Genomic DNA, 22,624 nt, shown 5'->3' on the forward strand with positions numbered 1-22,624 from the left:
CAGTGTGGTCCCCAGCAGCCAGGTAGGAGGAATGGCAGTGCCACTGGTTTTCACACAGAGTGCAGGCCGTGATGCAACACCAGCAAGGTGACACAGTGTAGGGGGATAGAATATAAGAAAATAAAGGTAGTGTAGAAAGTAATCTTACCCCTAAGGAGTTGCAGCTGGGCCAATTATCAAAGATTAGGAACAGGCCTGACTTTAACAGGCCACAGCTGTAACCAATGGGAAGAAGAGTGCTATAAAAGAGTGGGTGGGCAGGTTAAGAAGGGAACTGGAGTCAGCTGGCTATCTTGTGAGGAAGAGTCAGTGCTCTGAGGAGCTGCCCACATGAGACACCAAGGTATGAAACTTCTGTGATAAGGAGAAAACAGTATGGAACCCCTGCATAAGATGACAACACCACAGAACATCGTTTCCTCTGCAAATCAAGGAGACCCTGCACACCCATGCAGCAAAATCTGTCTGATTTACCCACCATGACATAAGAGCTGAGCTACTACAGCTCCACTCACTTCAGAGCAGTGCTGCTGATCCTACAGCAGCTCAGGATCTCACTGCAGGCATTTCAGACTTGCCAATTCCATCTGTACCTCTTTTATGCATCCTGCCTAAAGCAGATGGCTCAGAACCTTGCTCCAGGGTGCAGCAAAAGTCACAAATGGAGTTTTCATGGCAGCAACCACAATAGACTGGGCAAGTTTTAGACAGGAATGAAAAGGTATTAAAAACTATTTACTAGACTGAGAATCAAGGGAAAACTGTAATTATGCAACCTGTACCTTTGGTTAGCCACTTAACTGATAAAATGTATTAAATTGCCTTCTATGGATTGGTAAAGTGGATAGGCAGACCAGGAACTCACATTCGAGATGTAAAAAGCAGTGAAGGTTTTAACCCTAGGAACAAAACTTCGTTGTGTGAAAACTTCCTGCCCCAGTGTCCAAGCCACCCCAAAGGATCTGTCCTTTATTTCCAGGTAACCCAAGTATAAGAAATGGAAGACAATACATCATCCTCCTTTTTTCTTTACTACTATTTATCTGGGGAGACCCCAAACCAGCAAGTATTCTGAATACATTGCAATTCCCATGCAGCCACTGGCGTTCAAAGGCAATTAACATCTTACAGAATCAGGCTCACCCATCCCAGGTGAAAAGTTCTGCAGTGCTTCCACCTGCAGAAGCTGCCCAAACCAAAGTACCAGGCTGCCACCAGAGCAAGCCACAGCAAGAATAAATTCTTTTTTTTTCATTGTTTATTTTAGCACATACAATACAGTGCAAATTTCTTTTTAGAATTGCAGTTTATTAGATGAACACAGTTTAATACATAATGTGTACACAACCTAGGATGCAACATGCTCCCTCCCCTCCCGAGTTACAGAACACTGACACTGTGAAGGGGAACACCACGTTTGTGACCCCACAGGGATGTTACAGATGGCTGGGAGTGGAAGCTTTGCACACAGGTAGGTCTACACAAGACAGGATTACACACGTGAGGAAGAGGTGAAGACCAGGAAGAAGGGAGTAAGCTGGATCTGCCCTGGCTGAAGGACTGCTCTCAAGAAGATGTTCTCTGTTTTCCCTCCCAAATTCCTTAGGGAGCAGGAGGGTGAAGCATAGGCCATAATGCAGCTGGAGTCCTGTGGAAAGCAGTGGTGTATGGTGTCCCATGTGGCACTGCCAGCCAAGGGCCCCTGTGAGAACCACTGCTCAGGGTGCCAGAGCCAGCTGTGGGCCACTCTGCCCTGGGTCCTCCACTCGGGCTCTCTGTGAAGGGTGAACATATGGGACTCCATCCTTCACCCACTGTGCATGCCAAGGTGTAGTGAAATCATGAATAAGTTACTAAAAACTAATGAAATTTGGCATTTCCCTGGTGATCAGCCCACTCTTGCACTCCCATGAAGGGCCACAAGGCAATTTCAGGGTCCTACTTCTGAGTCGTGGTATTGCCTGAAAGGACACCTGAAATAAATGGCCTGATAGTGGAAAAGGACACGGAGGGACAACCAAGAAATCCACTGAGAGCTTGGCAGCTCCTCTTCCTTTCAGTGATAGCACTTGGGCTGCCAAACATTAGAATCAGACACTATTTTAAAGAAAGTGTAAACATGAATTTATGGGCTTTACTCCAGGTTCACTTCCCTTGGAAAGTTTGATTCTAGACAGTCAACAAAAAGGAAAAGAAAATCAAAAAACAAAGTCACCTAGGAAAAATCAAGAGCTCAGAAGACTCATCAAAAACTGTTTCAGTCTTACAAAGCATGTGCCTTTTGACTCAGGCATCAAAATAAATTTACTGTATCATTAAAAAATAGCAATCTAGAAACTACGCCTTTCTCAGTTCAAAGCTTAAGCACATCCAAGAAGACCCCACAGAAACAGTCCTCTTTCTGGCAAGGCACTATCCAGTAGTGTGTGGCACAAACAAAAACACCTCTATCAAAGCCACTGATACAGTGAATGTGCACGTGCACGTCAGCCCACACAGCAACCTTAGCTAGGGACAAAGATTAAGTTTCACTCACACTGCTCTCCATTTTAGGAAGTGGGGTAGTTATAAGGATTAGCTAGAAACTGGGATCATTTGGTTCTTAAGCATAACTTTATATGCCAAAATCTTAAAAAAAGAATTTCCTATTTCTTTCAGTAAATGTCTCTAGATTCTCCAGACCTTTTCAGTTATCTGATAGCTACATTTCATTACTACAAAACTGATTAAAAAAATTCCTGATCATCTTATGTAACAAACTAGAAGTCTACTTGCTTTAATTACAAAAATAAGGCTGTCGTTCAACAGACAAAATTCACATCCAAACATAGATACTTTTTTTTTTTTTAAACTAGCTATTTATAATTCAAAAGCACACCTTCTAAGGGACTTACACTGCCAATCCATGCAAGCAGGCAGGATATCTTTGGAGCTAGTGCTGTCCTCCATACAACTGACTAAGCCCACACACATGCTCTGAAATAAGCTGGGTTTACTTAACAGCTGAAACAAGACTAACTCTCCACTAAATGAGAGCCTTCTATTCTACAATTATCAAAATTCAAATTGAGCTTTGTGAAATTGATTTCATCCCTGGAGAAATCCGTGTGGTTTTTCCTTTCACATTAGTAAGCCTGGGATTTCATCCAGGATTACTCATGTGTATATGCCTACACACTTAGGTAAATTTTTCAGACCTGGGACTTCAGGCAGTTCTCAAAGTTTACAACGTATCAAGTACATGATAAATCCAGGATGGCTTCTCTGTAATCAACTGCAAAATTACATACATTTATATCTCTATTCATTTACAAAGTTAAATATTTTACCTTCTTTGTAGAAATAGTTCTATTGAATGTGGTGAAGTTAACAATGTACAGCTCCACCTCATGTCATATTCCCTTCCTATAGTGAGGTTCAAGTCTCATGAAAATATGGGATTGGTTACAAGAATGTCACAGTACCTTGACACAGACAACATAATTCTTAAAAATGTATGTACATACATCAATGCCCATTCAGGATTCCTCTAGAGAAGGTACTCTGGCAAAGATTTTGACCAGTAAATACTGCCACAGACTTCATATCTGTGTGTGCTCTTGCTCCATCTAGCTCTTTAGCTCAGCTGAGCAGCCAGGTTTGTTCAGTCTGGTAAGAAGAAGGCTAAGAGGTGACCCAATGGCAGCCTACAACTATCTTGAGGGCCACTAAAAAAAAAATGGTGCCAATCTCTTATTGGGAGTGCCAAAAAGACACAGCAAAGGCAGAAGCTTCAAACTAAAGCCTAGGAGTCAAAGCTCAACTTATAAAGATAAAATTTTCACTGCAGGAAAGCACTGCAGCAATGTCACAGGTCACCTAGATAGTTATGAGACCTTCATCTCTGGATATTCTTAATGCTCTGCTAGACAAACCCAGATCTATTTCAAGCTAGTGTGGTTCTTTGGCCTGATTTTGACAGTGCTGCACCAGATGACCTTCAGCTGTCTTCTCCAGCTGACATGTCCGGTATGCCATGATTACTGATGTCAACAGAACACGTGATTTGTTTCACAGTGCTGCTTTTGTTGTGATAGTGCTGCTTTCTGGCACTTTTTACAAGTCTGGCTTCCTTCAAACCACACAGTCTGAGTGATGCTGTAATTGCAAAGTAGCTTTTCTACACAGTGGTTGTCTCCTATTTACCCAAAGACACAAGGACATTCACTGTGGTGGCACTACCTTGCCAGTATGAAATGACTGTAGTAAAAGCTACATCACAGCATAGCTGTTATTTATGTATCCAGATTTGATTCAAAATGCATGATGCAATTTTACGTCTGTCTAGCATGCATAATAATTATTGACAAGTCATGGGCCTAAGTTCTGCTTTGTGCATCAGTGCAGTCTCACTGGAATAATCTCCACTTCCTTCACTTGTTCCTCAGCTGAACAACCTCCCTGGCCTCATTTGCCAAAGCACACACTCAGCTTTCTCACTGTCTTCGAGGCACCCCCACATCACCACATCTGGGGATATAACCAGGACAACAGGTAGGCAAATTAGGCATGCTCTTGGACCATGGTGGAGTGTTTAACCATCATGGGAGTGAAATCTGGCTCTCAAAGTATCCCCCAGTCTCTCATGTGGCTTATGGTGAAGCTGTGTGCTACTGAAGGTAAACTGAAGTTTTGGCAAAATTTCATTTTAAGACAGTCCAACCTTGGGTGTTACGACTTCCTCATTTAAGAGATAACTTCATATTATCATTAGCTATGAAAGCCCTTTAGTTCTTTTGGACTCTCCAGTATTTCCACCACGTGTTTTACTGAACATTTCACCTGCATGTGGAAACACGTCAAAATATTTCACTTTGGCACCTCCTTCATGATAGCCACTTGTTTTAAACAGTCAGTTGCGATGTGCATCATTAGACAAATCAAGTCTCCATTAACAAGATTAGCAGCCCATGTCTCTTAAAATAACCATGATCTAGAATAAACATTGCAATAAATAAATGTAGAGCAAAAATATGGCAGTTATTGGCTTAGACTGAGATCTCAAGATTGATGCTTTTTACTTTCCGGATCACAGCCAGCACAAACATCATAATAACCAGCAGCACTTCAACTATCATGATGAGCTCATTTGAATTACAGTAATGGGAGGAATTAAAAAAAGTAAGGAATATGACTATATAGGAATACCCATGAATGATACAAGCCCTACATTTTCACTCCTTATTCTCAAACACACGTGCCTGTTGGAATATCAGGGCCAGTTGCAAAAGCAATCAAAAGAGAAAAGTCAAAACATCAATAGTGAGCATTTTTACAAAGGAAGATGAGTAGCCCAGCCTTAATCTTACTTCATATGCATGTTATTAGCTCCACATTATTGGAGAGCACCATCTCATGGCAAGCAGACTACTACTACTGACACATGTTTGCTCTATCACAGTGATCCATTAGGGAAGCTGTTATGTGCTGAAGAATAGAGTCACTCATTCAGGAATGTGCTTGTTGGTACTTCACACGGGCTTTCTAGGGTTCTGACTCCTATTGAAAAGAGAAAAAAAGAGAGTTATTAATTATTATTAACAAAATATTAATGTTATGAATACATTGTCATCTCCCATACCTGTGACCCTGGCATATAAGGTGACCCTAACCCCAGACCACCTAGGAGCTGAGGATGCATCTCTCTGAAGTACCACCAGACTGAAGCAGGAAGTTTATAGGGAGACCTCTCCCAGCCTTCAACACCATATTTTCTAGGAACAGAGCTGCACAGAAGCTGCTATTTCAGATTGCGTCAGAACATCATCTTTTTCCTAGGACAAGCTCTCCAAACTACAAAGTGAGGCAGGCTGCCAAAATAACCTGCTTCTGTGGATCTCTGCTGAGGTTGCTTCCTACCGCTGTCCCTCAAGGGGTCCAGAAATAAACGAATTCCTGCCAGAAGAAGAGCTCTATAGATACCCAAGAGCTACCACCCAGGCCTGAAACAGTACTAGTACCAAGTACATCTATATCTACAGTATCCAAGGAAAGAAGAATCCGCCCCTCTGTGTCTGATCTACTGGCAAAAGGTGTCTGTTCAAACAAGTGTCCAGACCTCCATATGGCAATAACATTTCCTCTGCTATACTGCCCTCAACAGAAAGATGTTACTTGACTTTGTGTTTTGACCTCCAGATATGTGTTTGCTGAAACCGAATTCAAAAAAGTTAATATAAGTTCTGACTACTCCAGCATTTCAGCATTAAATTAATTAATGCCTAATGAATAAATGCTGAACCATTATGCCAGACTTCAGAAAGTCCAGTGATTAAGGTTCTGTCTCCTGTTATAATTAAGCCAATTGCTTACAATTTAGAATGATAATGTGAATGAGAATGTAATCTTTAATTTATCTGCTGTCCCAAATTACTCCCATGTATATGCTTGTTTTCATTCAAAATGCTTTACTTTTCCTTACAACCATCTTGATTACTTCATTAGCACTAGGGTGATATGAACAAAGTATGGCTCACAGAAGGGATGTGTCCAAACACAGAGCTCCATCCCACACTGGGATCAAAGAAAATTCAATCTCAACATCTCAAGAATTCCATGAAAAGTCTGCAATACTACACTGACCTTTGATGCCAAAGTAGGTTTCAGTCCAAGAAATGAGAATACAGTGTTGCTCTCCTTTGATTCAAAAAAGCCATCATAATCCTAGAGAATTAAAAGAAGAAAAGATGAGTCAACATTTGTATTCCTATTTTCCTTATTGATATTACCACACCTTGTATTAGAATAAAGAGTGACATGTAGTAATGCTCAGAAAAATATTGATACTTACCCCTATTCTCCCCCCAAACCTGAAACCTAAACTGCAATGATATCATAAACTATAAACTACAGGGGCAAAGAAAAACACATAAATTCTCTAACTTCAACATCTCTCACTACTTTGACAGGAAAGTATAGGCATCAAAAGAAACTCTATTGTGTGTATATTTTAAAGGTATTTAAGCGCAGAATTTCTCCTAAAACCTTTATGATGCTCTAGATGAAGACACTTTACCAGCATTTGAGCAATGATATACTGCTATATCAGTGTGAACTGGGATAGTGTGCAGTTGCATAATTATTCAAACAGCCTCAGCCTCCCCAAAACCACAACCATGGCTGCACAAGGGCAGTTTCTCAGCCTGATCCTCTATACTAAAAGCACCTGTGAAAGACACCAAAAGGCCAGCAGGAGTGTATAATGGTCCTCAGGCCTCAGATATATTAGCTGACATAATTAGAAGGAGTAAACCTTCTTAAAATGACTTTTTGTTGTTTTCTTCATAAAACACGGCATAAGCTAACTTAGGAATTAAAAAAAATTTGCAACTAATTGCCAGAAAGTAAATCCAAGTAAAAGCAGCAAATCAACTAAGCCATGGTGTAAACTGAAAGATTACTGAAAGGATTCCCAACTGTGCCATGGATTAAAAAGGAACAATGTAATCACTTAACACCTACAGGAGTAATAAGTAACGCTGAAGCTCTGCAGAAGGATGTTTTATTAAGCCCTTGACCTCTAAGGATGAGACTTCAAAAGCTGCATGGACATATTAAACCTTAAAAAGGTCTGTTCTGACTCTTCTAAGGCAGATAAAAACCCATGAGGGACACAGGCTATATAAGCAACACACAAGAAGACAGCCTGTGATCTACCTGAGAAATAACCTTCACTTGCTCCATGGGGCCCATTGACAAGTGAGTCACACTCTCTGGAGCTGAAGGTAGGGCAGCACTGGATGAGTACAGCCCACAGCCCTTTAACATCAGGGCAGGTCTAAAATGCCTGAAGATGCTCATTACAGCCCTGTAAACCACCAGCAGCCAACCTGCAGGCAGGCAGCTGTTGTGGCAGACACCTTTGCGGGTCTCTGCCAGGAATACTCTCCCTCCTAAGCACCACAGGCAGCCTTCACTAACCCCCAGACACTTCTTTGTCTCAACAGTTTGTCCAAGGAAGGTTCTGTGTTTGTTCAGGTGAGTCATTATCTCTCAACACCGTTTTCAAATGCTGGTATTCTCCTGAAGATTCTTAATCCCAGTACTTCAATTAGCTCTAGAAGTATCACCACTGTAAGACCACGGGTTTTTTTCACTCTTTGTTAATAAACTGGTAAGAAAAACAGAGCAGAGAAGGACTCAGAAACTGAAAATAATGTCTTAAGAAAAAAGCCTGCACTTGTGGCTCTGACAATGACTGACTCTCAGCTAATCCACCAACACCCTCTTTTTAACCTAACCTCTGCAAAGTAATTTAACACTTAATAATAAAAAGCTGTCTTCAAGTACTAGTTATCATTTTGCTTTCAGAATTATTAGGTCCTGACTTTTTTTTTTCCACATTTTTACTCATTAACAAACCTGGATTCAGTTACTGAAAAAACTGTGACAGTTAAACAGTGAGCTAAGTCTATGTTTGAAAGAGCACAAAACCCAGTGGATTGATTCATTTTAAAAGGACCTGAATATTTAAGAACCACAAGAGATTATCCACCAGAAGCAATCTCCCTGATGTTTTGAAATATCTGCATTGCAAAACGTATTTAAATCCTATTGACACTTACTTTCATGGGCGGTGGGGGAGAAGAAGATTCATGCTTTCAGATAAAGTAGAAGCAAATTTTAAATAGGAGAATTTTCCTAGTGATGTCTGCAATTACAATCTATGATCTCAAAACATTCAAATGTGAAACAAAAAATGTTACAAAAAAACATAATAGTGCTATAAAATTTTTAAGAAATCACTTTAGCACAGTAGTTTCCTAAGAGATTATTGAGAAGTATGATCTCAATGACACTTGTGTCATGGGTGGTAGGAGTTCAAAGTGGGCATCCCTGGCTTTTCCTGTAACACAGATGAGATAAAGGATGCTCCAAAAACACCCTGCCTTTGATCTTACCATTAGAAGGAGAGGAAGTCTGCAGATTTGGGCCACGTGTAAAGACACTAAATCCATAGGTGAGGACATAAAAAATTCTAATCTCAATAAAGGACATCACACTGCTACCAGCAGCAGATGCAGAGGATGAAGAATAAAACCATGCAAACTCAGTGAAAATGAGAATTTCATACCCAGGCAGGAGCCTAACTCTGGTGATCCAATGGGTTCCATTTGGGAAAACTCTGTGGACATTCTGCCCCCCACAGAGGAAGGACACCACTATTCACTGGTTTTGGCAAGGCAGAAGTTCCCTCTTTCTGCAGCACGCTTCACCACCAGCAGCAAGTTACTACAACCCTGTTGGGACTGTCTCAAGCAGCTCTGCCCAGGGAGTGCTGTGGCTTTGCTGGGATCAGTGGAACAGTGCTGTCCTGCCCCTGTGCAAGGAAGTGGCTCCCATTGTCAATGGGAGGCACTCAGACAGCAGCAGTTAACCTAAAAATATACAAGTACAACAAACTGCTACCCACTGCCCCACTTCAAAAGGCAACTATGTGTAGAAATATAATTTTGACTGGAGCATTTTAAATTATGGAACTTGGTGCTTTCCAGAGCCACTAATCTTTACTTCATTAATGTAAAGAATTCTGGCAACATCAGTAGCTGATCAAAACTAAAAACTGAGTACTAAAACTAGTAGGACATGGAGACAGTGCACATGAATCATCAGCAATGCAGAGATGCTCAATCCCTCTGGAGAAGTTGAAAAGCCAAAAATACAGATGATAAATCCCATAACTGAAGGTATGAAATGTTACCAAGAAAGACAAATGCCAGTTAGGAGGAAAAAATATATCTCAGGATGGTTTAAAGGGATAAAGAAGGGACAGGAGTACAAAGAAGGTAAGTAAAAAGCTATTTCAAGGCAGAAAGGGTTTTTCATCAGGATAACAACTAGCTGACTGCTTTAGGTATGGTTCCTCAGGCTTGAAGTTGGTGGCAGATCCATCACCCACCACATAACCTGAGCAGGACACAGCCTCTCTGAACACCACAACAGTTACAGCATTCAATGCACTCAATGAGCTGCTAGGGAGAGGATTAGTTGACCTAATAAGCTCTTGCTTTGTTGAAAATAAACTGAAGCCACTGCAGGTGAGCTGCTTGCCTGTAGCTCACCTATAAACAAGCAAAATCTTGTTGGCCTTCTGTGGCCTAAAACTCTGCTTTGCTTTCCCAGCCCCCTGGAAAGCTGGGGAAGTGACTCTAAACTGGGATAGAGAGACAAACTGTGGCTGCAAAGCTCTTCAGGACCAAAGTTAGCCCAGAAGGTAAGGGGAGGAAGGCTAAGAAGGCTGTGAAGCTCACTGTGGCAGCAGGATGCTAGGTACTAGATGTATCTGTGGACACGTGGAATATACTTCTAGGGCATACTGAAGATGCTAAAGGTTTCCAACAGAAGGTTCAAATTCATGAAAGAAAAATGTAGTAAGAATTACTAAATATGTTAAAGTGACATTTATTTCAGAAAAATAACTAGAGACAAGGAAACTACTCGACCATTTTATATCTTGACTTATTTGTGGTCTTTCCTAGGCTTATGGCCACTGTTGGGACAAAACTGGGCTTGATGGACTTTCAGTCTCATAAATGTAAGACCATTTATGCTGATCTTAAGGTGTATCATACACAAAGTTTTAAAATTATCATAAAATCAGAAAATTACTTGGGCTGCAAGAGACCTCAAAGACCATCTAGTTCCAGCCCCCAATAATCAGCAAGGCCATGTAATGTTGTCTGTTAAGTAAATGGTAAAGGGAAAAAAAAGAAACTAAAACACAAAACAACTCAAGCCTCCAAGCCTCACACTTCCACAGCTTTGTTTCTAAAATTTGAATCTTTGCAGCTTATCCTGGAAATATAAGATGCTGCAGCTGTTTTGCACCTCTTTAAAACCAGATTAATCAAGGACAGGAGAACTTTGTTAATGTCTACCTTATGCAGTAATCCCAAAGACCATCTACTGCCCAAATGCTACAGAAAAGTAACATCAGCTTAGTCTTTGAGACACTGGATGAGCATTCAGGAAATCTGACACAAATGTCTTAGGTTCTTCCAGCCTTCATGCGGGTTTTATGGTAATTTACTCCAGTAGGAAAACCATTGGTCCTTGGGAACTCTCACCTCTTTAGGAATCCCACTTCCAGGGTAGGTTTTTCTCTCAACAGCAATGGTCAAGTTCACAAAGCTCAAGCTGGCACAGCATCAGCTGTACCCCAGCTGTGATGATCACTAGACCTTAAGTGTGATGTATTCCTGGAAACCAGATCACTGCAGTGATGTAATTACAGACACTGCTATAATTAATTTGGCTCAGGATTTTGTTAAGCAGGTATACTCATGATTGTTTAAATAAACACTGTCACTGCTGGGAGAAACTATTTACTGCACACCAAAGTTAAAACTGGCCGTACTGCAGATCAGCATAAATAATTATTTGGGCTTCAAGGAACATAGCAGAAACATGAAGGCATTGGATCAAAGTAAAACATTAACACAAAGTAGATTTACAGTTAGCAATTTTAGCTCCACTAATGCACTGAAATTAGAAGAACATTACATCTAATGAACTTTCAAAGACAGCAACTGTGAATAAAATTGTTTCCAGTGAGTTTTTTAAACAAGCAAGTTGGTTTTGTTGCTGTTTGCTTTCAGTTGGAAACAAGAGTGAGCTTGTTAAACATCTCAGACAAATCTTTATTGCTTACCACACCAAGAAGCAGAAAAACGAGAAACCCACCCAAATGTAGCTTGCATAGCTTTTCCTAAAGATTTTTAAGGTGCATTGATTACTGGACAACACTTACAGATTACTCTATTGGCATGCTGTTCAAATTTATTTCTCTTTGTCAATATTTTTAATGTAAGATTATGATCTCTCTGTTCTTATAAAAGGGGCAAGTAATAGTGAGGAACTCATAATTGAAACACATTGAATGAGCACTTTGCTACTGACTGAGTTAATGCTGTATGCCATTGAGAATGAGCTGTTAACATCCTCCCTGAAAAGGGCAGTTCAGTTCTCCAGAACAGGTGACATTCATTTACTGATCTGATTAGGATTACAATGGAAAACTCTTACGCAGCACAGCTCTCCTTGGAGAACGTGTGTGCATGTGTGAGTCTCTTCTAATATTATATAAATATACAAATAAAAGAAGATCTTGTCTGTACAACACAGAACAAGCTAAACATGACAGTTTTCATTACCTAACCTTCCGATAAGATCTCTGCACAAGATTTTTAAAGAGCTTATAGAATTGACTCTACAAAGCAACTTGTTACTCCTCTACTAAAGGCCAGATGTTTGTTTTGGTAATCTGTCTAGTTGTAGCCTTCCAGCAACAAAGGCTTTAATCAAAGGGAGCAGATGTCAGCCACAGCTCTATTGTTTGGACAGTACAGGACAACCTCCGGCTGATGTGATGTTTGCCATTCATGCAGCAACGGTGCCAGGGTACACAGACATCAGCTGTCTAAGAACTGATATCCCTCACCTCCAATGCAGGGAGTCCAAATGCGGCAGGGCTTCCCTCAGACAAGCACTGAAGACCTCAAATTCAGTGCCCAGTGCCCACCTGGGGTAGGGGAATAATCAGGGGAGTTAATGGCAGAATCCCTAAGTACTGTGGATGGTAAGGGCTGTCACCTCCACCTTTGGTGCACCTTCCAGCTCACTGTGTCATTTTACAAATTGTTTGGATAAGAATATTATCAAATCAGACCATGACAGGAATTTGAGAAAGGGAGAGATGGAAATATCAGGGAGTTAACTAAGGTAGTCAGCCTGTTGCATGAGGTAATGACTAAATGACACAAAATTACCATGTTGCACAGTAGCTCTGCATGCACACATTTTAACTTGGTCCCAAGTGGAACAGTAGTGGACTGAATTACTTATTTCATCCTGGCTGTTCTCTGACAACAGCCATGGCCTTTTCTAGATATTGTTCCAAAATACTCATTCATCTGTATTCTGAGCAATACTATGTGACTTCAAAGAATTACTGCCATTTATTAAGATTTCTTAGCCATTCCTCATATATCATTTATCCTCTATTTTACAACTTGCCTTGTAAAAAGACTTTAGTTAAAGTAGTCCAACATCTTCAATAATAAACCTGTTTTTTCAAGAAAGCATGGCACAATAGGAAGTTTCTCTTCCATGGAAAGGAGAATTAGGATCCCAAACAAAATTTTTAATAATTATGTCACACTTGCTGATAAGTTTTGCAGAATATCAGTGTAATAAATATAAAAATTAAAAATAAATGTGCAGTGTTTTCTACTATATCCCGTAAAAATAACAATCCTAAGTGTGCACCAGTGCCTTTTAAGTGTTCTAAAATACATGAACACCCTACATTATTATATTTAGGAAATAAAAAGTCTGCAAACAGAGCAAGTATCTCCAGATATGTCTTTGATGCCTATCATGTTTATGTGAAGGGATCGTTTACAAAATACCTGCTACTTCACTTTGAAACAGCTATAAATGAAGTTTATTTAGTCCAAATAAAAACTGTGGTGCTCAACAGGATTGTACTCTCTCCACTACAGGGTAAGCAGCAACATTATTATACATTACTGAAATGAGTCCTGACTTCTCTTAGGAAAACACAATTCTTGGATTATTTTATTTTTACTTAGTTGCTGAACTTCTATTTTTGAAGCTGTGACACTGAGCAAGTTGGCTACTCTATACTTTGCCTCTGGTACCACATTTCCCTTTATAAAGTACATATTACACAGAACCAAAGCTCTTTTCCTAAGGACACAGAAAAGCAATGGAGAAGTGGATGGCAAAAGCCTAGGCATTGTCTGAAAGTCATAAGTAGGCCTTGTGAATGATCTGAGCAGAATCCTCCCAACATGGAGAAGACTCTTGGGCAGGGGTTGCTTTCCAACACCAGCTCTGCCTTCTGTATTCCTTGCTTGAGACAAAGCCTTAATCAGGATGATAAAGAGTGCATGTCACTGGCCTCAAGTCACATTCAGCCTAGGGTTTGTGGGTGCCTGTGAGCCAAAAGCTGCTGCAATACAACTGCAAAAGGTAATTAAGAACAATTTCACACAGAGCTTAAATTTGCCATACAGGAAACTCTACTTCTGATGGCAAAAAAAATTAGTCAAGAAAGTTTTAGCATCATTAACCATTAACAAATGTTACATGATCTCAGAGCAATTCACATTAACTTTTATCTAGCAAAATTATCCCTCTTCTAAAAGCAGACCTGGACCAAAAAAGAAGCTAAATGAATCAGATAAGGCATCTCCAAGGGTGCAGAGAATCAAATGTAGACTTGCTGGATACCAAATTAGCCTCACAACTACTCTAGCTCCTGAAGTGAACAACTACAGCAGGCATGCTAAGGTGAATTGCCACATTGTTTGAGTATCTAGAGGCAGAGTTCAAGCTCTCTGTACCTGTAGGCACAAGATAATAACAAAATCTCCAATGACAGGTCAGGGCAGAACATCTGAGGTGGCTCTAGCCAGTTTTGTTAAATTCTCTTTCTTTTATCAGCGAGCAGTTACTTAGTTGTAATGTGAAACCTATAAAAAAGGATGAAAAAGAAACATGCATGCATCTTTTCATGATCTTAAAAAAACCCAGAACAGAATGACACGTAACAGTGCAAAGAAATCAGGGCTACAATAATTGTCTGTGCACTGAATAGTTTCCCAAGAACACTGCACCTCTTTCAGCAGCCTATTTCATTTCTTTCTTGTCTATATGCCTTTGCTGTTTTGTTGGAGTTGACACCCATATATTACATTTCCGGGGAGGACAATAAATATCACATATCTCTGTCTCTACTGCTGCCCACTAGGCACTCTGTCAGGAGTGCATTACCATAGGAGTATCATTACCATAACACCCTAAACCATATGAACAGCTTCAAAGGGAAAAAAAAAAGAGTCTGCCTGCTATGTAAATATTTTCCCTTTGGCTCAAATTCCCACCTGGCAATAGATTTCCTTTTAATTTTGGTTGGCCTAAATTTCAGGCAATCTCCCTTCAGTGGCAGATTTCTGCATATAAAACTGTCACTGTTCAAAGTGCTAACTTGCAGCTTCACAAGAGTGCAGTTTCACTGGGAAGTGGCTATTTCCAGTCTTCTGAAAGATTCAGGAATCACTTCTAGTCTAAGAAAAGTTGTGTACTCAGCTGTGGAGAATTCAAGAAGAGGGAGGTGTGAGGCACAGGCCTAATTTCAGATATTCAGTTTTCCAGCATTTCTGGCTTTCTGCTTAAATTTCTGGGCTGCTGCAGGGCACTGCTGCCTGGGTAGAGAACCTTTTAAATGGATGTTATGTAGATACTCCCATACCCAAGAGCCATGTCACTGAAGAACATGGAAACAAGAACAGGCAGATCAGGCTGCCAGAACTGAAATGGCTGCAGTGGGCCTGGATTGGGAATGTAAGGGCAAGCTGACCACAGCTCAGTGGGCCTGTGACACAGCAGGACACCTAGGAGGAGATGCAGTGTAGAGACAGGCTCATGATCAAGGGAGGGACGTGACCAGTGAAGTCACTGAACAGGTTATCCATGAGTGTGAAATATCTGCCATGATCAAACAAGTCAGGTGGGTAAAGCCCCTCTGCTGGGGAGAACAGTGGCTGGGAAAGACAGTATGGGATTATTTTCCTGGGTGAATATAATCCACAATTTGAGTGGCATTTCTTAGCTGTAGGTCAAAGTGCTACAGCAGGATCTATTAAATCTAACTGAAGATGAGCTCTGTAAGAAACAGTGCAAGACAAAACTGATTCCTGTGCCCAGCAACACAACACAACCTACCAGATCTGATTAAGGCTCTACTCCAAATTAACCCCACTTTACTAATCTTTAAGCAAAGTGCATGAGTTTTCTCCAGAAACATGCACGAGACATTAACATCTCCCCACTCTAACGGAGCACTAACTAGAGCAAGATAACTATACTAATTTCAGATTTACACTACTGCAAGTTTGAAAACCAGGATCATGTGTCTGATTTGTCTGAAAGGTAGACTCTGTTCTCACACACGATTTTATAGCAATGTCACTAAGATGAAACAACAGACTGTAAAGTCATGAAAATATGAAAATTATCATATTGTTGGTGCTCTAACATAGCACTTAATTATCAGTAAAATCATTTGTGTTCTTGTGTGCTTGCAGCTCTTATCTTGTTCTCAGGAAATAAAAATTGTTCTTGCCAAGTACTTTATTTCAAAATCTATTAGCATAACTTGTTACTGAAAAATTGGGAGTGCATCTCAGAAGACTGAGAAAAGAAGAAGACAGATTAATGATTAATGATTGTAACTGCAACTACATCAACTCAGAAACACCACAAGGTCTTGCTCACACTTCAAAACATGGAGTTTGTCTCTTGGTACCAGAAGAATCCCTCCCCCTGTGGTACAAGACACTCTGTGAACCAGTAAACATTGATCATCTTTTGGCACCTTTCAGCCCTCCTACATGAGCTGTCACATGTTCAAATGGTTGACATAAATTAATTTTGGACACTCACTGAAACGATGAAAGACAAAGTTCCTCTAGCCTGCAGGTACATCTTGAAAAGTGATTATTTCAAACGGTGATGTCCTAGCCAGGAAAATCTAGTCTTAGATAAACCCCTTGTGCACATTGCTGAGGTTTTTTATTAAGGAGTAAACAGTGAGAAAAAATATTCCAAAACTATTAATGCTGATACTAACATAGAAAAACCAGTATAGCTATGAACATAACATCAAGTCATGGACATTATATGCTCGTGAACTTCTACAGAAATAACATGACAAAAATAAAAAGTGTACCTATTTTGCTTTGCTCTGTCTAGCCCTCATACCTTTAGAGGAACAGCAATGGGCCTGACCAGTTTGTATCATAAGTGTGAACTGTCAGCAACAATGCATAAAACAGAATAAGTACATAGAAAGTCTCCTGATAAGACTGTAGAATGCAGAAAAACAGACAGGATTTTTTTAATAGATAAAACTGGATTAAAAATTGCCTGGACACAAATCAGAAATTATAAGCTACAAATTTCACTAACTCAACTAACAGAAAACTCAGTATTTTTTCAGTTTAAGTTAATTAATAGAGATTATGCTTTAATTATTTATGTCAACATAAACACATGAAAACACTCAATATGGAAATGGCAGAGACAAGATGTGCAAGGTTTGCTGACTTCTATCTAATTGTAATATTTTATCTCCCCTTCCAGCACTGACCTCCTTTGCCTTCTGCACAATGTTTCGCCTCCACACCAAAGAACTTCATTAACTAATGCAGCAGGCTAACTCATCAGTGTTGGAGATCCTGCACATACTTTCTCCTTCATCCTAGAAAATACTGTTTCTTTCAAAGCATGTTTGCTCTTTAAAGATGTTCATGCAGACAGTGAAGTCTAGTAATAGGATTAACTCTGCTCAACCAAAATGGCTATCAGCTCAGCAGACAGATTAATGAGATCATCTCACATGTTGCATGACATCTTCTGCCCTGCTAATTCCAAATAGCAACTTCTAAGACTAGGTTAAAACACTCTATAAAAGCAATCTAAAAGGGTAAGATACAACAGCTTTAAAATGTTGTGTTTCCCAAGCAAACTACAATGACACAGAAGAATGCAAAGGTTGTTATTAGTAAGTGAGGGGCTGATCCATAAGCAAGGGTAATAATCCGCTCCACGTCCCAGATACATTTCTTTGATTGACTTACCTTACCTGGAAATAAGAAGATAAGAGTTACACTGCTGAGGTAAACAAGGAAGGCCAATACAAAGCCCATGGGAAGGATGTTAAATACTTTGCTTTGAGAAACCAGTTAGCTGCTGCATCATATCCAATCTCTTTGTTGCAGAGGATCCTAAATCATTTTTTATTTCCTTCCTGCATTAAGCAAACAATTGCACTGCAGTCAACAGGGTCTCAACAGATCTGAGCAGCACAGTTGAATTTGGCAGGGACTAAGTCAGAACCTCTTTGGATGTACATATCGAAGGCTTCTGCTTCATCTTGCACTGGTGGATGGAGAAGATTACACCAAGAAAACAGCCCACCCATCAACCTGTTGTCAGATTTACAGCAAATAGTGCTCATTTATCCTAAACACTGATTGCATAAAGACGCTCTGAGCAAAAATGGCAGCAGCAGAGAAGGAGCTTAATTACAATAACAATAAAATTCAATCTAGCCAGTGTTCTCATTTACTGTGCCAAAGACAGACTTCCTACTGAATTTTTGTGCTTGGACTAGACCCAAGCAGCAAGAATACCACAAATTCCCAGCTTACAGTGGTCTCACCAGGCACTTTACCATCAACAGGTTGTACATGAAGCTTGTAACATTTCTGGTTTTTTACATTCCTGGAGGGAGTCCCCTAGACAGCCCTAGGATTTACAGAAAAATGACCTGAATTTTCCCTGTATGATCATTACCTGATCCTATTGCCCCATTAATTCAGATTCTACTAGAAAAAGCTCAACAGCAAGTTCCATGTTTAAATGGCCACCCGATTGTACTAATATATTATATGTAACATACTAATATACTGTATGTACTATAATATATGTACTAATATATTGAGAAACACAAGAGCTGCTTACCCCACAGTACCGATCATCACTGAATATCTGTGGTGGCAGTGGATTGCCTTGTGCAGGCTGCCTATCCTCAGGAATATTTTTATACATCCATTGTCTCTTCTCCTCTGACATGGTGATATCCACTTCTTCGAACTCTATACGGTTGGCTTCTAGAAACCTCACCACATCCTGCTGCCTCTTCTTTATCTAGATGGAAGAAAGAAAAATAAAAAACCTGGAGTCAGAGCAAGTCCTCCATAACAGACATGCTTACAAACCTGAGAACATTCCTCCTATCCCATCCCACTTTTATAGGATGGGAAGTCACAAACTCAGAAAGACAAAGGAGAAATATTTTTTTTCAGTTTTAAATTCATAAAAGTTAAGCATTGCTGTTTATTTACATGTTGGCAAAGGTTATACTTCTTCACCTCACTTGTTCAGCTTTGGTAATTTCAGCCTTTAGCACCTAAATATATTTTTAAAAAGCAAACTGTAAAGGTCTCTTCAGAAGCAGAAGTTACAAGATGCAGTCAGTTTTCAAAGACTTTAGGGGCTACATTTTTAAAGTATACAGGCACCTAAAAATGCAAGATAAATAACCTGGCAAGTCTCAGAAGAATTTACTCCTGAAAGTGTTCATTGAGATGAACACATCAGTACATCTGAAAAAAACCCACCCCAGCCACACACATTTTTGTTTTTCTAGACACCTACACATTTTTTAAAATACAGCTCAACAGTTTCCTGAGCAAGGCTTGTTGAATATTTAGCTAAGAGTGTCTGTCAGCATAATACACATGCCTGAAAGTAAGCATGATGTCATCTCTTGAAAATGAACTTTTCTGAAAAAAGAAAAAAAAAAAAAAAAGCACAAGGTTTGTATTCAATGTATGAGGTTTCTGCCCCTCAAAGAGATCATCTTTATACAAAGAGGCAGAACACTGGCAGTTTTTATCACACTGTAATTAAGATTGGTTGGACCCAATGAACTTAGAGGTCTTTTCCAACCTTAAGATCAGCCCTTAAGAGCTAGCTGGGCTTCAAGAAGATACAGTCAGGTAAAAACAACCTCTGCCTCAAACAGGACTTTATATCAAGACAGCAACCTTTGAAATGAAAGTCTGTGTACTTTTTTCATCAACTTGATGAAATTAATATTTTCAGAAAGGAACTATAAATTATGTGCCATATTTTTACAGCTATCAACACAGTGTTATTTGAAAAAAAATTCAGCTTTAATAATTTTACAGTATTCCTGGAGTGTCATATCCATGCAGTTGCTGGCTGGCATAAAGCCCAGGTGGATGAATCATGCCTGTGGGTATCATACGACCTAGATACCATTTGGAAATCAGAGAACTTTCAAAATACATGTGCTTAGTTGCTCCTGTCACACAACCAAGTATACCTATCTAAATGCACCACAAAAATACATAATTTTTGAAGCAATACTGATGGAATTCTTATTTCCTTGAAGTAAGGCAGCCATCCCAAGAAACTACAAATACCAAGCTTTGAAACAATTGCCATCTTTCTTAAGAAGTGGATTGCACAGTAAATTTGTGTTGCAGTGTCGTATTCTTTCTCCTTTATTTGCAAACACTGGTACAGTTTATTAGGCATATGCAAAAGAATCTTTTTCATAGAGAAGGCAGCTCCTAAACTTGCATGCAAGTAATGCATTGTCAACAACAGCAAAATTACTGCATCATCATCACTAGTGATACCAAAGGCAACATGCCTTTTACTGCATCCCTGGAAACTCAAAGTGTAGAAGTGAAAGACAAAAACATTTTCCTCTGTCTTTCAACAAGAAGCTGCAAAAGAACACAAAAGAGACAGAGATATTCTTAATACAAATATTAAATATCTGGTTAAACAGAAAAGAGATGTCTAAAATGATCTGTGGGAGAGGTCACTTCCTTATGGTGAGCGCTACCAAAACTCACATGAAATCCCTCCTGCACTGCTCAGAGCAATGAGCAAACTCCAGAGTGGCAGGGCCAGCCCTCTGTCCCCAAGGCCAATTGGCATCCTCTGGCCAAAGCTATTAAACCTTCAGCCTCTCAAAGCTGCTGCTCACAAACTGCACACTGGGAACGATCCTTGGCACATTGTAACATCTAAATCATGGCCACGGGCTGCTTGTGAGACTCTAAGTTAGCCTTGGCCAAAGCTGACTGTGCCAGCAAGCATTCTTCAAACAGTTCCAGAGTACCAGAGTGCTCCATTCTCAGAGCCAGGCCATGCACCAGTACAGGTGTATCCACATGGACCCATTTCACCCACTGTCTTCCTGTAAACTGAGCAACTTAGATTTAGTCAGATCCCTATCATTTTACAGTTCACACCATTAGAATTCTCCCACAAGCACAAATTTCCTAATGCCTCATTTTATTTTTATAAAACTAATTAAGATGTTGAAGTGAAGTAAATTGGGGTTTTTGGTTTTTTTAGCCATAAGCCTTACAATTCTCCATATGACATCTGTATGAGTTATCAGCTGTGGATGTACCAGCTGCATAAACCTAAACAAAATAGCCTGAAAATTTCAAGCCAAAAAACTAGCATTTTCTCCTCCCCAATTTATTTGATTCAGGCCTATAAACTGAAACAAGAGCATTAGTTGTATTTAAAATCCTATTAAATTACGCCTTGTTGTTTAAGAGGGATGCTCAGAACATGTGTCACAACAGAAGCCAGCTGATTATTCCCCAAGAAAACCACAGGACCTTTGTCTCTGTCTACAACTGGATCTGTGCCTCAGAAATGCGTCAGCCTCACAGTCCTGCCTGCAGCTCTCATCTGGAGCCCTAAAAGCTGCCAGAGTTTGGCCACAGGAAACACAGAGCAAAGGCAGCATGGCACAAGGAGCAGTGTCAGTCCCTGCTTCCTCACCAGCCTGTCCTGTCAGGAGCCCAGTGGAGAAAAATGCATCCTCATTTGACAAACTAGAGGTGGATAATAATCTCTGTAAAGTATCTTGCTGCTTCCAAGGTTTCTTGCATTTGATGCCACTGAAAGGAACCTGGAAAAAGAATCCCATTGTCAGAGGTTCCATGTTCAGAAAAATTTGGTTTGTGGCTATTCATACACCAACTGGGCAAAGTGTTTGTAGTCTTACACGACAGACTACTTCAGCATCAATATATTCTGGGTTTAATATCTTTCAGCACACCAGAAGACACTGCAAAATACACCTTCAAAACATATATCCACTGTGAAGGTTCAGAGGAAAGTCTTCATGCAATATGATCCTAATCTATCTTTAAATGCAGTGAGAAAACTCTGATGGAGTTAATGGTCTGCTATTGTAGGCCAGTGTTTGCCTCCCCTATTTTTAGGAGGGTAATTCTTTTCTGAACATCATTTATCTGGGTTTGGTTTTAGTGTTAATCTACATTTCTATTCACAAAACTAAGACAGGAAAAAAGTCCCCAGAGACCACTCAATTATAACCTTGTATTCAGAACTGGTATCTTTATTAGGATTAAAAAGCATCAAAAATAGGATGTCCATTGTGATACACAAAACTGCTAAAATGAGCTAATCACTTGATCAGTAACCCAATTTATAAAGGAAGTCTATTGTAACTAAAGTATTCTGTCCTTCTGTCCTAGTTTTCATGTCTGTATACTGATTTGCAACAGGTAACAGGAGGATACATTTTCAAACTGCTTTGGAGAAATATTTCGAAGACATACTCAGGCCAGTCCAGGTGGGACCACTGGGATTATCTGTTCTGACTTTCAGCAACCCTGAATTAATTCCCCTTAGGAGTAAAGGGTTTCTTCAGAATTCTTTTCCCCTCTGAGCTCCATTCCTGAACTGATAGTAACAGAGAGCTGGTCTTTGAAATTTGTTCCCACAGTTAACTGACTGCCTTTACTTGAAATATTTGCTTGCATCTGTTCAGAATCCACCTCACTTCAGCCACCTCACTTTTCACATCTTCGCTCAGACTAAAAAGGGTTATGTTCTAAGATTTCTGTTTCCCACACAACTAACATCAGATCCCCCAGCTGAGCTGAACACAGATCTCTGTTAGCAA

At 39.9% G+C, this 22,624-nt stretch overlaps 1 protein-coding gene across 1 annotated transcript in view; it reads right to left on the reverse strand.

Annotated features, from left to right (window-relative positions):
* Positions 1–1,287: 1,287 nt before the first annotated feature.
* SH3BGRL2 (SH3 domain binding glutamate rich protein like 2) overlaps positions 1,288–22,624 on the reverse strand; it is a 38,207-nt gene continuing 16,870 nt past the window's right edge. The window contains exons 2-4 of the mRNA XM_059842564.1: positions 18,592–18,777; positions 6,622–6,702; positions 1,288–5,538 (exon numbers count right to left, since the gene is read on the reverse strand). Of these exons, the coding sequence (XP_059698547.1) occupies positions 5,524–5,538; positions 6,622–6,702; positions 18,592–18,777 (282 nt within the window). The 3' untranslated portion in view covers positions 1,288–5,523. The remainder of the gene's footprint in view (positions 5,539–6,621; positions 6,703–18,591; positions 18,778–22,624) is intronic.

Source organism: Haemorhous mexicanus, chromosome 3 (genome assembly GCF_027477595.1).
Source record: "Haemorhous mexicanus isolate bHaeMex1 chromosome 3, bHaeMex1.pri, whole genome shotgun sequence".
NCBI lineage: Eukaryota > Metazoa > Chordata > Aves > Passeriformes > Fringillidae > Haemorhous > Haemorhous mexicanus.